The following is a 16660-nucleotide window of genomic DNA, read 5'->3' as shown; positions in this document are numbered from 1 at the left end:
CAATGATGGACAGAACCAGCTACACCCAGAGAAACAACACTGGGAAATGAATGTGGACTACTTGCATTTTCGGTTTTTTCCCCAGGTTATTTTTACCTTTCTGAATCTGATTTTTCTTGTGCAACAAGAGAATTGTATGGATGTGTACACATATATTGTATTTAAGATATATTTTAACATGTATGAGACCTGCTTGCCATCTAGGGGAGGGGGCGGAGGAGGGAAGGGAAAATTAGGGACAGAAGTGATTGCAAAGGATAATGTTGAAAAATTACCCATGCATAAGTTCTGTCAATAAAAAGCTATAATAAAAAAAAATAAGTTATGGTATATAAATATAATGAAATATTACTTTTCTATAAGAAATGATGGAACAGGCTGATTTCAGAAAAGCCTGGAAAGACTTACAGGAAATGATGCTGAGTGAAATGAGCAGAATCAAGAGAACATTATACCCAGTACCAACAAGACTATGTGATGATCAACTATGATGCAAAGTACCATCCTCATCCAGAGAGAGAACTATGGAAACAATATGAATTAAAGTACAGTATTTTCATCTTCTTTGTTGTAGATTTTTTCTTTCTCATGGTTTTCCTTCTGTTGACCTGGTTTTCTTGCACAACATGACAAAAATGGAAATACATTTTAAAAAATTGAACATATTTAGCCTATATGAGATTGTTTCCTATCTTGAAAAAGGAGATGGTAAGGAGAAAAATTTGTAATACCAAGTTTTACAAAAATAAACGTTGAAAACTATACATATTTGAAGAAATAAAATATTATTACAAGTAATTAAAGACCATATTCTATACTTCAATACAACTAACCAAAATTCCTTAGATCTACAACAAATTCCTTTTCTATTTCAGGGTATTGACCTTCTCAAAGAAGTGACCTTGAAATTTATTCACTAAGTTGTAAACCAGGATGTCCTGAAAGGTAGATACATCTGCATTTTACCTTAAGAATGTGCATATTTATAGCTAATAATGAATAAATTCTTTTAAAAATTCAAAATGATTTGCTTTATACATTGCTACAGAACAACAGAATTATGTACAGCTAGATTCTCATTCGTAACATATTCTCTTTAGCAGCTGTATAAGTTAAATCACAATGCATACTTCCATTGGGCTGTAATCAATCACCAAGTTTTACCATAATTTCAAATTGTATGAATTTTAATGTAGTCAGCTTTTCTATAACACATGTTTCAAAAATGTGCATTTGTTCCAACACAATTGATATATCAGGGAACAATTCAAGTTTGCTTTTGTGTGTGTGTGTGTGTTTTTTTTTTTTCTGAAACACTGAGAATATAGAATTGCTTCACAATAACTCAATAACTACAATCTTTCAGAAGCCCACTTCGACAAGCAAATTTCAGCTCCTTGTTCAAGGCAAAGTGTCATTTATTATATATAACTTCTGATACAGTAGGAGCACTCCATACCTATTCCTACTTCTAGACCCTGCCTTCTCTTATAACTATGGACTCCAGAATAAGACTCGAAATTGCACACCTATAATATGAGGATTAGAGACTGACAGGCCTAACAGCAGGCCAAGCAATAACTCTGGGCTTCAGATGAAGCTACTATTTATTTTAGCATTTAAATATTTCATTTACCATAACTTCATTTAAAATGGATATTATGCTACCATAATCTCCTAACTTTTTAAAGGTATTTTGTTTTCCAAATACATGTAAAGATAGTTTTCAACATTTGTTTTTGTAAGATGTTATGTTTCAATTTTTTATTCCTCCCTCCCTTATTTCTCCCTCTCCAAGTCATCAGGTAATCTAAGTTAAATATGTGTAATTCTTTTTTTTAACAGTATTTTTCCAGATACATGCAAAGATAGTTTACAACATTCACCTTTGCAAAACCTTGAGTTCCAAATTTTTCTCTCTCTTCCTTCCTTTCTCCCCAACACAGCAAGCAATCTGACATTGGTTAAACATGTGCAATTCTCCTAAATATATTTCAATATTTATCATGCTGCACAAGAAAAATCAGATCAAATAATGGACAGAAACAACTACATCCAGAGAAGGAACACTGGGAATTGAATGTAAAATATTAGCACTACTGTCTATCTACCCAGGTTACTTATACCTTAGGAATCCAATACTTAATGTGCAACAAGAAAATTGGATTTACACACATATATTATATCTAGGTTATACTGTAATACATGTAAAATGTATGAGATTGCCTGTCATCTAGGGGAGGGAGTAGATGGAGGGAGGGGAAAATCTGGAAAAATGAATACAAGGGATAATGTTATGAAAAAATTACTCATGCATATATACTGTCAAAAAAATGTATAATTATAAAATTAATTTTTAAAAAAGAAAAATCAGATCAAAAGGGAAAAAAACAAAAAAAAAGAAAAAAGCTACAAACAAGCAAACAACAAAAAGATGAAAATACTATGCTTTGATCCACATTCAATTTCCATAGTTCTCTCTATGACAAATGGCACTTTCCATCCCTAGTCTATTAGAATTGCCTTGAATCACCTCACTGTTGAAAAGAGTCAAGTCCATCACAGTTGATCATCACATAAATGTACAATGTTCTCTTGGTTCTGCTTATTTCACTCAGCATCAGCTCAAAAGTCTTCCCAGGTTTTTCCGAAATCAGCCTGTTTAACAATAGAATAATATTCCATTACATTTCTACACCTTAACTTTTTCAACCATTCCAACTGATGGCATCCGTTCAATTTCCAGTTCCTTGATACTACAAAAAGTGCTGCTACAAACATATTTGCATTATGTATAATTCTTTTAAACATTCCCATATTTGTCCAGTTGTACAAGAAAAATCAGACCAAAATTTACCTTAAAAAATAATGTATCACTGATGAAGTTTTTGAACTTTTTATCCTTTAACCTCATTTTCTCCATAAGGTCTATAGTTTTTATTGTGTGATTCTGCATAGTGGTATTTCTTGGGAAGGCACATATGCATTACTGCAGAACTGTTTATAATCCAACCACTTCAGGTCATTCATTATTTGCACTAATTGGGAGGTGGGATGGTGGTGATAGTGGTAGGTGGTGCATAGCTATAAACTAGTCAAAAGAAAAGATTATTTCTTTGATAAATTAGGAGTGCTCAGTGGCTGGCTTCTTTTCTAAAATATTCAGAGCCTCAATAATTATTAACAAAACACAGTTTAAGAAAAATTTGCTTAAGACAACTCTGAGGTACTGCTATATACCTCTTATATTGGCTAAGATGACAAGAAAAGATGATAAATGTTGGAGGAGATGTGGGAAAAGAGGCACTAATACATTGTTGGTGGAGTTGTGAACTGATCCAACCATTTAGGAGAGCAATTTGGAACTATGCCCAAAGGGCTATCAAACTGTGCATACACTTTCATTTAGTGTTTCTACTGGGCCAGTATCCCAAAGTGATCATTAAAAAGGGAAAAGGAGTCACATGTGCAAAAATGTAGCAGCGCTTTTTGTAGTTGACAGAACTAGAAACTGAGTGGAGGACCAGAAAGGCTGAACAAGTTATGGTATATGAATGTTATGGAATATTATTGTTCTATAAAAAACAGGATTCTTTTAAAAATTCAAAATGACTTGCTTTATTAAATACTGGAAAAACTTGGAAAGTACATAAACTGATGCTAAGTGAAGTGAGCAGAACCAAAAGAACATTATACACAACAAAAATGAGATTATGTGATGATCAATTCTGATGGACATGGCTCTTTTCAACAATGTGATGGAGAGAGCTATCTGCATCCAAAAGAGGAATACAGGGACGGAACAGTGGATATCACAACATAATTTTTTCAACTTTTTTTTGGTCATTGTTTGCTTGCTTATTATTATTTTTCTCATTCCCTCTCCCCCATTTTTGATCTGATTCTTCTTGTACAGCATGATAGATGTGAAAATATATATAGAAGAATTGTACATATTTAACATATATTGGATTACTTGCCGTTTAGGGGAAAGGGCAGAGGAAAGGAGAAAATTTTGGAGCACAAGATTTGTAAGGGTGAATGCTGAAAACTATCTTTGCATATATTTTGAAAATAAAAAAAACTATTATTTTTAAAAATTGCCTTTATAGACATTCATTTATTACACTAACAAATTCCAAAGTTCTGCTGAAATACTAAGAAATGCCTGAATCATTCTCTCATTAGTTCTTGCATTCCTAAACTTTTAATGAATTTTGAAAAAACAAAGTTTTGACCCTAAGAGAGCTGTCAAGTAAACATGAATGCTGTTTCTTGTTCTTTTTTTAAAATGTGTCTTACATGTTTATTCAAGAAAATGGAACACCTAGCTCCATGACCTTACTCATGCCAAGAAAACAAATAATGAAATGATGCTGTCAGACCCAATATTCTAACAAAGTTTAAATAAAAATTTACATAGCTAGGACAAATCTATGTAAAAGAGAAATCTGACTTTGATTTTGGGGCATAAGATATACTCCATATCAAATTAGAATGATTCCTCTCATAATTCTATTATTTGTCACCATAAGCCTATTAATTATAAAATTCATAATTTAAGAGATTTCATTCAAAACAGACATAAATCATTTTTGTTTAATTCTGTAATTTAATCAAAAGAAATTCAGCATATTTTTAGAACAATACATGGAAAAAAAAAGTTAAAGAGGAGAATTTCTTGCTAAAACACAGAATTTCTGTATAGCACATAAGAATTCTTAGTCCACAGATAAGATATGATTCTTACCTGAAATGGTTCTAACATTAAGCAGATTCAATTTTTGGAAGTAAAGTAGTTAAGTTTTCATTTTCTTTTTAAAAAAGATTTAGCCAAAAGTGGAAGGTATGCATGAAATCATATTACATTACAATAGAAGCATGAAGGAAGGAAAAATACCTGTTGCATTGAGCAATACTCTTGGGCTGTCCCTTGGTTGTTTCCTAGTTTTTTCACCTGCAAAATGGGAACACTGAAATAATCTATTTCAAAATGGGCAGACTAAGCAGAAAAAAATGAGTCTCAAGAAATGCAATTAAGAAGTTCCCAATGTGCCCTAGGCATCCGATCTACTGGGCTATAAGATTAACAATTTAATACATTATGTACATGTTATATAGCTTTAACTGTAAGCAAGAAGTAAAAACAAAGTTTACTTTTTTGTATATGCCATATTGATGTTCTAAAAGTGTTCTATGTTCTAGAAGTGGTAGGTCAGAGAGACCATCCATCTAAAAGATTTATATGGATACGAAGTTTAGAGTTGTGCCATGTGGGAAGAAATGAAACATGAATCTCCTATATGTTTGCACCACTTCCCCCTCCTCTCCCTTCAATCCCCCAGATAGCAAACAGAAAAATCCAGTAAAGTCTAATTTCCCCATGGCAGCTTCAACTGTGTTTACTATCTGTCTTAATTTGATCAAATATGTTAATCTCGCTGATTTCAATTTCCTAATCTGAAAAACAAGGATTTGTTTAACCTCTGAGGTCCCTTCTAGTTACAGATTTATGAAATGGAATCCCACTGGTATCTCAAAGACATTTGTATATTTTTATGTGGTATACCTTTTGTCTCCTTCTCCAAGTAAATTCAGTTCAACTGGTAGACTTACCTATCTGGAATAGAACTACTTTAAGAAATAAATCAGAACATGGACATTGAAATGAGTACTATTACTTTCAGAATAACCATCTTGGAGGACCACATTTTTTTCCCTAGAACTTTTCTTTTTTAGTGTTTTCTGAGATTGAAAATCTAATCCTAATGTCATACTTCAACAGACCAAAAAATTGTAACCCAGCACAATCATCCATCATCTTGAACAGACAACTTTAAATGACCTAGCTATTTTCAAAAATCAAAATAATTCTCCAAGGTTAAAGATGTCACAAATAAAGATAGTCAAAACATTATGTTGTGGATTCTCAAGACATTCTAAGAAGAATTCCAAAAATGTTTTGAGGACTGGAAAGATCAAGAAAATGCTATGGTATGGGACCCTAATGAGAGGGAGTACAGAGGCCATCTTTACCTTGACTTTATGGTACACAATAAGTTTTCTACCAAGTTGCAAAAACGCCCTTGTTGAACAAAGAGCAGTAATGTGCAACTGGGAAAGGGACTGGCCTGAGGGTAACAGTACAGTTGATCATAAACAGGGATGACTTGAAGGGGCCTCTTGCCTGTGAGTTGCTGATGTGGCTGGGTTGGCTCATCTCCCATACCATGCATCCACAAAGCCTACGAGCTGCTTCTCTGAATGATGATTGGGGATTCTCTACTGTTCACATGCTGATCATGCTTGCAAAAAGGCTGTACTGCAAAATAAACTGGAGCTCTTTTCACACTCTATGAGTCTCCTGCCTCATTTATCTCGCTTCTGAGACCAAAGGGCTCATATGCTTTGAACAATTAAGACTGCCACAATAACTGGTGCCCAAGAACAGAGACTTGAAAGGTGCCAGAGTGATCACTGCATAGTTAAGCACTGCTACATGGTCAAGACAACTGCCAAGAAGACTCCAGAAGGAAAGCCCACCAAGCTGTGCTGTTTCCAGACCAGGCAGAGTGCTGCAGAGATGGTTAAGTTATCTAATATAGGGTAGAAAATAGACACTCTATTCCCTTCAGACAGGGAAGCCTATGTCAAGTCTATATATAAATGTATAAAATAGCAGAGGTGCATAGTTCAATTAGGAGATATTAGGAAATTCTTAGACACTGCTTACAAAGTTTCTCCCTGGTTACCTGAGGAAGGCTGTTACAATTTTGAGAGATGGATTGTTTTCAGTGAACAGTTCACCACTTATGATAAGCAATGCCCAGGAGAAATACAAAAAAAATCCATTTTACCATATATAATTTCATTAAAACAAAGTCTGACATCAGAACCAGAAAAAAGGTCAGGAAATTTACAGTCAAGAGCACAGACAGGCTTAGTTTCTAAGTAATAGATGTCCCTCTCCTGAGCCTGAGGAGAATGATAATGAATGGCCTCCACCTTTGGCCCCGCCTTATTCTTGTGTCTATCCAGATTTACAACCATTCAAAGGTTCTCCTAATATAAAGCTTAAGAATGAAATCTAGATCACAGAAATTTTAGAATAGAACCAGTTGATTGGCGCTCAGGTTGCTCCAGGGTCAAATTTATACTTTAAGCAATTTAGTGGCAGGAGTAGGAAGCAGTAAGGAGGCTTTGATGTCCGCTGAACCAGTAAATTGGCAAAAAGACAGAAAAACAGGAACCATTTTTCCTTTAATAATAGATGCCTTACATGTTAATTTATGGGACAGGGATATTTTACATTAATTAGGGATGAAAATCACCACAGATTTTTAGGAGGAGTCATTGCTGCTGCGGCTTCTACTACTTCAAAAATGACTGACACACCAGTATGAGTGGAGCAATGGCCCCTGACCAAAGAAAAACAATAGCTCTGCATCAATTAGTACAAGAACCATTGGAATTAGGACACATTGAGGAAACAAAGAGCCCATGGAACTCTCCCGTATTTGTTATAAAGAAAAAATCTGGTAAATGGAAAATGTTAATGGATTGAAACAAGTAAACTCAGTCCTCGAAGACATGGGTTCTTTATAGGCAGGTTTGCCATCCCCAAACATGATCCCCAGGGAATAGCCCTTATGGATAATAGACATTAACGATTGCTTTTACTCTATTCCCCTTCACCCTGAGGACAGGGAAAAATCTGCTTTCTCAGTACCAACATATAATTTTCAAGGACCTGAAGAGATTTCAGTGGAAGGTATTGCCACAAGGTATGAAAAATAGCCCTCCCACATGCCAATGGAATGTTGATAAAGCTATTAGCAAAAAAAAAAAAAAAAAAAAAAAAAAAAAAAAAAAAAAAAAGGAAACACTACCCCGATGATATCTTGGCTGGTCATCCACAGCCTGAGGATTTGGAGATATTACAAATGACAGAAAGAGAATTAAAACAGTTAAGCTTAATAATATCAGAAAAAAATCACTAAAACTATACTTAGACATGGCAGCAGAAATAGAGAGGAAAACATTGCTGAGAATTATCTAATTAACAGGAGAAACAAGAATTAAGCAAAGATAGGTTGGATTGCTTAACAGTGACTCAGGAAACTTGGACATTTTATTAGGGTTAGGAGAGGTAAGAACAGGACAAATCCTGACTCAGTTGCCATTCCATGAAGTGGCGATGGATATTTCCCACAAAGACAAAAACACACCCATTTAAAGGCCTTAAGGTGTTCACTGATGTCACCAAGCAGAATAAAGGGGCCATATATTCCCCACAATTGGGTATCTCTAATGTATACACTACACCTTACACCTCAACACAGCAAAATGGACTATATGCCATTAAAGAAGCACTGAAGGATATCTTCAACATAGAGAAGAGCTAATCCAATTCCAATTGATCACTGATGGGCAGAATCAACTATACCCAGAAAAGGAACACTGGAAAATGAGTGTAAACTATTAGCATTTTTTGGTTTTTCTTCCCAGGTTATTTTTTACCTTCCGAATCCAATTCTTCCTTTGCAGCAACAACAACAACAACAACAACAACAACAAAAATTCGGTTCTGCACATATATATTGTACCTAGGATATACTATAACATATTTAAAATGTATGGGAATGCCTGCCATCTAGGGGAGGGGGTGGAGGGAAGTAGGGGAAAATTCAGAACAGAAGGGAGTACAAGGGATAATGTTGCAAAAAATGTTATAATTATAAAATTAATTTTAAAAAATACTCATTGTAACCTGGAAAAAAAAAAAGCACTGAAAATAGACAAACCCATCAATATTATTTCAGACAGCACTCTACAGAAACCTCAAGTTGGGATCTCTCAAGCTAGTTGGGTGTGACTGAAGCCTCAAACACTTTCACCTACCGGACTGCTTGTCAAGTGGGGGTTTGAGTCTGGGAAAATTGAGGGAACACCAGATCCAGCTGTGCTATGGAATGCAGCAAGAAGGAACCAGCACTCGTTGAGTGGGGTGGTCCAGAGAATAGAGACAGCATATAGAAAGGCTCTAACAAGATCTATCTTCTCATTGTTTCAGGAGGTGTAAGAGGTGATTTTAATGAGAGTTCATTCTTGTTACATTCTGCACATCTGTTCTCATATGAATGGACTGGGATAATAGGCCCTCATATACCTCAAAATATTAAAACAGTTCTTACAGGAATTCTCCATACATCGTATTTTGGGGATTCCTTACAATCCTACAGGAGGCCATTGTAGAAAGGACTAATCAGACTTTGAGAAAATTCATCAAAAAACAAAAAGAGGGAGATGGAGGTAGGGTCCCTCAGAAAGACATAAAGCAGTGTACACAATAAATTATTTAAAATTTGATTCAGGTCCAGGTATGAAATACTCTCTAGTGAAAATAGAGAATTAATAAAAGGTAACATCCCATTTTCATTAAGGAGACCCCCTAAGAAACGAGACCAGCGTAATAAAAAAGGATCCTGAAGGATGGGAGGAACCTTATAGGGTTCTGCTGTAGGGACCAGGGTATTCTTGTATCTCCACTGAAGAAAACCATCAGCAGTGGATTCCCACTAGACATTTCAATGTTGTCCATATTGTTTAGAGAATGAAATTGAAAATCAAACTATATTTGTCACGTATCAATGCTTCCTATAAAAAGTGAGAAATGGTATTGTACTAAGACTGATCATAATAGAAAAGAAACAGACCTTAGTCCCATTAGAAAAAAGAGCTGTATAAGCTCTGTCACATTAGGTATGATTCTGTTGGTTTCACTTATAGTTTCATCAGTTTGCAATGTCCATATCTAATGTACAAAACAATATAGTATAAGCTAGATCTTTAGAGGAACTATCTAGGAATGTCTCAGCGCGTTTCACCAACAGGCTAAGACAGACAATTGTATCAGATAATAAAAGACTTAAAAGAGAAGTATCATTGGAAATAGGAGCAGAAGTTGAGTTATTGAAACTCTAGGCTCAATTACAATGTGACTACAGATATACAAAGCTTTGTGTAACCCCTTTGCTGTATAATCATACAGGACAAGATTATGGTATCAAGAGGCATTTGAATGGCTTATTTCTCAGTAACACAATTGAAGGTGACATAGAAAGTTTACATAAACTAGCATTTGACAAAAGGAAAGCTTCTCATGAAGTTTTGAATCCAGATAAAACTGCTGGGGGAAAAAAAAAAATCAAACATTGGTTTGACAATATCTCTTTGTGGTAGTTGAAACTGGAATCATGGATTTTCCTGTGTGTTATGTTGTTATTGCTTTATTGTTGTCCTGTAATATTAAAATGCTTTTATGGATCTTTGTCCATTATCCTTTCAAAGGTTGTAGCTTAAGAAAAAACTTTTTATCTAAGGGCTAGCTAAGTGGTGAAGTGTATAGAGCACCAGTCCTGAAGTCAAGAGGACCTGAGTTAAAATCTGGCCTCAGACACTTAGCACTTCCTAGCTGTGTAATCCTGGGCAAGTCACTTAACCCTAAATTGCCTCAGAAAAAAAAAAAAAAGGGGGGGGGAATTGCTAGGGACCCTGCAGAGAGGAAGTATAGAGGCCACTTTGACCTTTGGTGTACAATAAGTTTTCTGCCACATTGCAGAAACGCCCTTGTTGAGCAAGGAGCAGTGATGTGTGACATAGGAAAGGGTTTGGTCTGAGGGTCACTGTGCAGTTGCTTGTAAGCAGGAATGCTTTGACAGGGCCTCTCGCCAGTGAGCAAGACACATTGTTGGAATGGCTGGATTGGCTCAACTCCCATTGGCAGATACCATGCATATGCAAAAGCCCACAAGCTGCTTCTCTGAATGGTGATTGGGGATTTCCTACTGTTCACGTGTAGATCATGCTTGCAAAACTTCAACAAGGCTGTACGGCATAATAAACTGGAGCTCTTTTTATACTCTATGAATCTCCTGCCTCATTCATCTTGCCTTTGAGATCAAAGGGCTCATAAACTTTGAGTTCTCAATCAAGATGATGCAACAGGAGAATAATCATACTTTGAAGGAACCTTATTACTCTGAACATTCTGATGTTCAAATAACAATCGCATTTCTTTACAGTAACACCTAGAATAGACTAATGTAAAACATCTGAAAACTATAGCAATTCTTATCTTTCTGGAGATAAGGTAAAATCATGCCCAACTACCATGTATTGATAAAAGTGAAGAGTAGCTAAGGTTAATTCTATAAGAGCCTCAATAATGCAAAGTAAGGAGGAGAAAAAACACTACACATGAACCTAAGAGAAAATACCATACCACCTTCTTCTGAGATGCAGTATACTAGAAAAAAAAGCTATACCTGAGTCAGGAGAACCTGCCTTGAACCCTGCCAGACAATTTTGGGAATATAAGTTCACTTAACCCCTGGGAGCTGTAGCTTCCTGACCTAAATATGAGGAAAATAATATTTATTACATCAAATGCAAAGGACTATTATAAGGCCCCAAAGAGAAAATGTTTATAAACTACTTTGAAAACCTTTGAATGCTATGTAAATGTCAACTATTTTTGTTGTTTTCAACTTTTCTGAGGGATTTAGGTAGTTTTGGGAAAAGTCATTACCTGTTATGGGCCAAAACTCTGTACTTGAAACAAGGATTCTTACAAGGTGCTAACTCAGTGGAATTGATGAGACAATGGTTATCTAGTTTAGCATTAATAGATTACATTAATTTAGATTAATAGTTCTCTAGTTCAGTATGATTGATTTAATCTTAGCCACAGGTAACCCTAGAGAACTTCTAAATTTAACTCTCTATACCAATAATTTTTAAATTTTCGATAAAGATGCACTGGCTCTAGCAAACAGGTTTTATGACCCACTGGAAGGACAGTGTCCAGTGTGAGCAGCTCCACTATCTTTAGATAATTGTCAAGTGATATGGAGGGATCCAGAAAGTGGTGAATGGAAGGGACCAGATATGACCAGGAAGGGATCTGCCTGAGGTCCAGGTTAGTTTGGTTTCAGTGGAGGAAATGCAGGAAGATATGGTGGTGTGAGATGGAGTGAATCTCTCTCCTTGGCTCCGAGAGCTTGAGCTCCTGCCTCCAGTCCTCAGTCTTGTCTGATTCTGTCTCTGAGCCTCTCAGTCCCCCAAGAGAGCCACTAGGAGCTGCTGGAAGATGGAATGAATCTGTCTCTCAGTCCCTCTGAGTCTGAACCAGTCTCTCCCAAAGTGCAGGAAGGAGAGCCAACAGGAGCCTAATCAAAGATGGAATGTCTTTGGCTGAGTTTGTCCCAGCTTTATATGTATCATCATAGGTGTGAATCTTGTAGAACTATATTAAGTACTAAGTACATGTACTGAACTAGAAAACTATTAATCATCATGTTAACCTAGATAACCATTGTCTTATCAATTCCACTTAGCACCTTGTAAGAATCCTTGTTTCAAGTACAGAATTCTGGCCCGTAACAACTACTCCCTATCATTCCTTAATAGAGGCATGAGGTAGCACAGTGGATACAGCACCAGCCCTGAAGTCAGGAGAACCTGAGTTTAAATCTGGTCTCAGAAACTTAATACTTCCTGGTTATGGGACCCTGGGCAAGTCACTTAATCTCAATTGCCTGGGGGGGGGGGGGGGGGGGCTGCGCAGGGGAATAGTATATAGAACACCAAATATCAAATAATGAAATTTTTTAATGATTTGCCTTCTATAGATAGAATCAACAAGATATTGATGTTAACTCACACATCATGCTACCCAATTAAGAAAAAAAAAAAAAACATACACAAAGAAATCTGGATTTAAAAAGAATATCAGAGATTCTCATTTATCTCAAAATAAAAACTGAAAGTCAAAATATTAAGGCTTTAAAAGAAAGCAAAGCAATTCAAAGAGCAATTCAATAATAATAAAAAGCTGAATGTATACTTTTGAGGCTTGAGAAGTAAAGGACTAAGAGCTGAGAGCCTTGGAAGGAAGATGTAGAAATTTTTTTCAGTCATTTTTAAGTTCACAATAAGTCCAATACAATAAAAATCTAAGTTGGGTCAAACAAAAAAACAACTTCTCTTATCATTAACATGTTGAATGCTGTTCTTTAAGTTATTTTGCAACAATATTATATTAATTATGGATACTAATTCAGGTTGTAATGATGATCTGGTTGCAGTATAATTTATTAGTGAAGTTCTTGATGATATTAAACTGTTTTTTTAATATGGGTATTTATTAGAATGCCCTTTGATGGCAGAGATTGTTTTTATCTTTCTTTGCTCAGTGCTTAGCACGAACTCTATCACAAAGCTGAACAAATACTTGTTGACTATTATTATTTATAATCCACATAATGCACTAAATTTTAGTAATTTACAATAATATGCTTCACGATCTCCACCATTCCCATATATAATCTATACTGAACACTAAATCCAGACTCCTTAAGGATAACCTTTTTAACAGTTTCTGGTAGTGACGACATAGCCTTGACACACCCCCAACCCCCCAAATCTAGTTCCTTTGTGGAAATATTGCTCAATTCACTTTAGAGGTAAACCTCTTCCAGTTACATTTGATCCAATACTTGTGCCCATTTTATTTTACTATTGCTTAGTTAAAGTGACATGCTTATTCTAAAAGTTTTTCAATAGGTTTTTGACCTGTTCATCATACATTCTAAGAATATCTCCTTTTGGGCATGGAAATGTTAATCATAGATACTTTGAGGCAATATATTTTGAATTTTGTTAGTATCACAAATTTCTTGTTTAATCGCTTTTTAAAAATTCAAAAGTTTTATACTACCCCTACTATCACACCACTGGCATAATTATTGGTAATACTGGCAAGAGTGATAGAGCAATTAACAACTTTCAACTTTCTCTCTATCAGCTTTGATTTTAGACTGCCACTAAGTTTCTTTAATATGTTTTCAGCCTTCTTCTCATTATGCTCATACTTAAGCTTGAAGCCATTAGTCCCTATCTTTCTTTGGTATACATTAAGAATTTTATACCTATCAAGTTCAAATCACATTATGATATCAATGGAGAAAGTGTGGTGTGATGGAGCTATAGAGTTTGATATGATCTTTTCCATACACATAATATTCTTTTATTTAATTCCTTTAACTTGGAAATTATACTTCATTCTACTTAAGAAAAATGATAACATACTAGAAACATAAGTCTTAAATTGTCTCTCTGAAAAATTCTTGACATTACTGTGCTGGTGGCATATTTTAAACAGAAAATGAGTTTTCCATATGGGCATTAAATACTCTTAGCATTTTTACTACACTTGGGTTTATTTTATATATTTTCAGTATGTGAATAAATTATTAAGAGTATGGGCCCCAGTCAAATGTTTTGTGATAATTAACAAACAACACATGCTACAGTTTTTTGGGTCAAATTGAATGATAAAGTTGCTCTTTACATCACTTGGATTTCTTATAATTCTTATTGTTTGTGAAGCAATGGGCTGTCTTCTTAAAATCATAGATTTTTTTTTTCTTTATATGCTTTGGTCTAAAGTTTATAAGGAAATACTTGGTCTCTGCTAGCACTGTCATCTTTTGATAATGATATTTTCTGTTAAAAGACAAAATCAGGCATAAATCTGAGCAGCTTAAGATGCTTTAATGGTAATTTAAATTGCCACTTGGAAGCATTCAAAAAATTATGGATCTTACTGTACTTCAGCATTTTCCAGTTTTGTAGAGGGGCTAAATTTCCAGTTACTTTCTTTGATCTATCTGTTATCGCTTATTAATGATATGTAAACTTTCCTGTTTGATCTAACTTCTAATGAACATGTCCTTCTTCCAAGGTTCTCTCTCATCTGATCTTTTCAAGAATCTATAATATAGTTTTTGAACATTGTGGGAATTATTTAGTTTTTAGGGGGTGCTCTGATTCTCTGAATCATCAACTTCTTTTTCTTTAGGTAGTTAATTGGTTCATTCAGCAACCAAAGTTCCCTAAAGTTCAGATCTTTCCATGTTATTTTCCTACTCAATAAATTCCCGGGGCTCCCTATTACTTCCAGAATCAAATATAAAATTCTATTTTAAAGCTCTTCACAACCTGGCCCCTTCCTATCTTTCCAGTCTTCTTATGCTTTATTCCCTTTCGTGTGTTCTACAGTTCAGTGAAACTGGTCTTCTTGCTATTCCTTTTCACATATTCTTTATTTCCTGATTCTCTGCTATTTGCTTTTCACTGGTTATCTCCCATGCCTTCCCTCTTGGAGCATCTCTGTCTCTTGTCTTACTTCAAGAAAGGAAACCTTCTCTCCCCCTCCAATGCCTTCTGATAGTACCTTCAATTACTCTGTTTGTACATCTAAGATATAGCTATAGTTATCTTATATGTAGAGTTGTTTGCATGTTACTTCCCCACTAGATTGTAAATGCTTTGAGAAGAGAAAATTGTTTTTGGTCCCTTCCCCTCTTTTTTGTAATTCTAGTGCTTAGCATAGTAACTGGCCCATAGTAAACATCTAAAAAAATGCTTCTTGACTAATTCTGAGAATCTAGAATTTCTAATACATTTTTGTTTTTTCAGATTCCTTTCTGAATGTTTCTTTTTTAATTTTCTTTACCTGAGTAAAAGAGCAATAAAGTTTTTATTCTGAGTACCAACTGGATATTGATACCATCTTCCAATAATGCCTTTCCATATATCTGTAATAGCTTTCTCAAGGAACTTTTGCTATGATGGTGTTTGACACTGGCTCTTAAGGGCATTTTTAAGAATTTTACTTTTCTTTTTATGATTCTTACTATGGCAACAGCTGCCACATATATTGCTGTGAGCAGATCCTGAAATGTTTTTCTACTTTGTCAAATATTGTGAAAGAAGGTCTTGTTACAAGATAGTTACAATAGTTATCAGTTTTTTTTTTTTTAATGGTTAAAGCAGATAGTTTTTTAAAATTACTGTTTTGGTATAATTGAGTTTCAAGTGCAAAAAAGACTTTTTGAAATTACAATTTAAGTATTGCCATCTACATCTGTTATTAGGTCTAATTTCTGGGGTTAGCATTGTCAAGATTTTCAATGATCTTTAACTTATCCCTCTTTCTGATTTTAGTAGTTGTTCAATTTTGTCTCTTATTTATTCTAATATAAATTGAGAAATAAGATTATTATTTTGTATTGGCCCTTTACTTTGCTATTATTGGCAAATGTCATGTGACTTAGAGCTGAGCATATCATTGACAAAAAGTAACACAAAACCCTATTTTATAGATGTTAAGATGTTTGCAATTTTGTCAATAGTACTGATACTTGAAGTATTCCTATCTTTGGTCCATTTCATGTACATTTATGATGTACCCATTTTAGTGGTCAGAACCAACTGCATTGAATAGCCCATCAGATGAGATACTGACAATTATTTCTGGTTTGTTCCAATGTATCTTGCTTTTTTTCCCTTGTGATATCGAATCTTGAATAGGGCCATTCAGCAAAATATAGCATCCTTCCTATTTCTTATTAATTTTTTAGGAGCAGTCATATTAGTAATCCAATCAATGTGGCAGCAGAATCTAACTTGCCAGTTTTTCTGGGTTCTTGCCAGGCCTTCTCAGGATATGAAGTTTCTACTGTACATTGCTCTAGTTAGTATTCCTCTACTTTGCTGTTATCTCCTGTTTCTCCTGACATGGATGATGTGTTAG

General features: G+C 34.9%; 1 protein-coding gene across 5 annotated transcripts in view; it reads right to left on the bottom strand.

Moving 5' to 3' along the window:
- The window catches only part of FUBP3 (far upstream element binding protein 3), a 76593-nt gene that overhangs the window by 47215 nt on the left and 12718 nt on the right, over positions 1 to 16660 (bottom strand). Inside the window, exon 3 of one of the 5 annotated variants that reach the window (XM_074293879.1) lies at positions 4901 to 4957. The exons of the other annotated variants lie outside the window; for them this stretch is intronic. Within the exon in view, the coding sequence (XP_074149980.1) occupies positions 4901 to 4957 (57 nt within the window). The remainder of the gene's footprint in view (positions 1 to 4900; positions 4958 to 16660) is intronic. 5 annotated transcript variants of the gene reach the window in all.

The sequence above is a fragment of the Sminthopsis crassicaudata genome, chromosome 2 (genome assembly GCF_048593235.1).
Source record: "Sminthopsis crassicaudata isolate SCR6 chromosome 2, ASM4859323v1, whole genome shotgun sequence".
NCBI lineage: Eukaryota > Metazoa > Chordata > Mammalia > Dasyuromorphia > Dasyuridae > Sminthopsis > Sminthopsis crassicaudata.
This window is presented reverse-complemented; position numbering and strand designations above follow the sequence as displayed.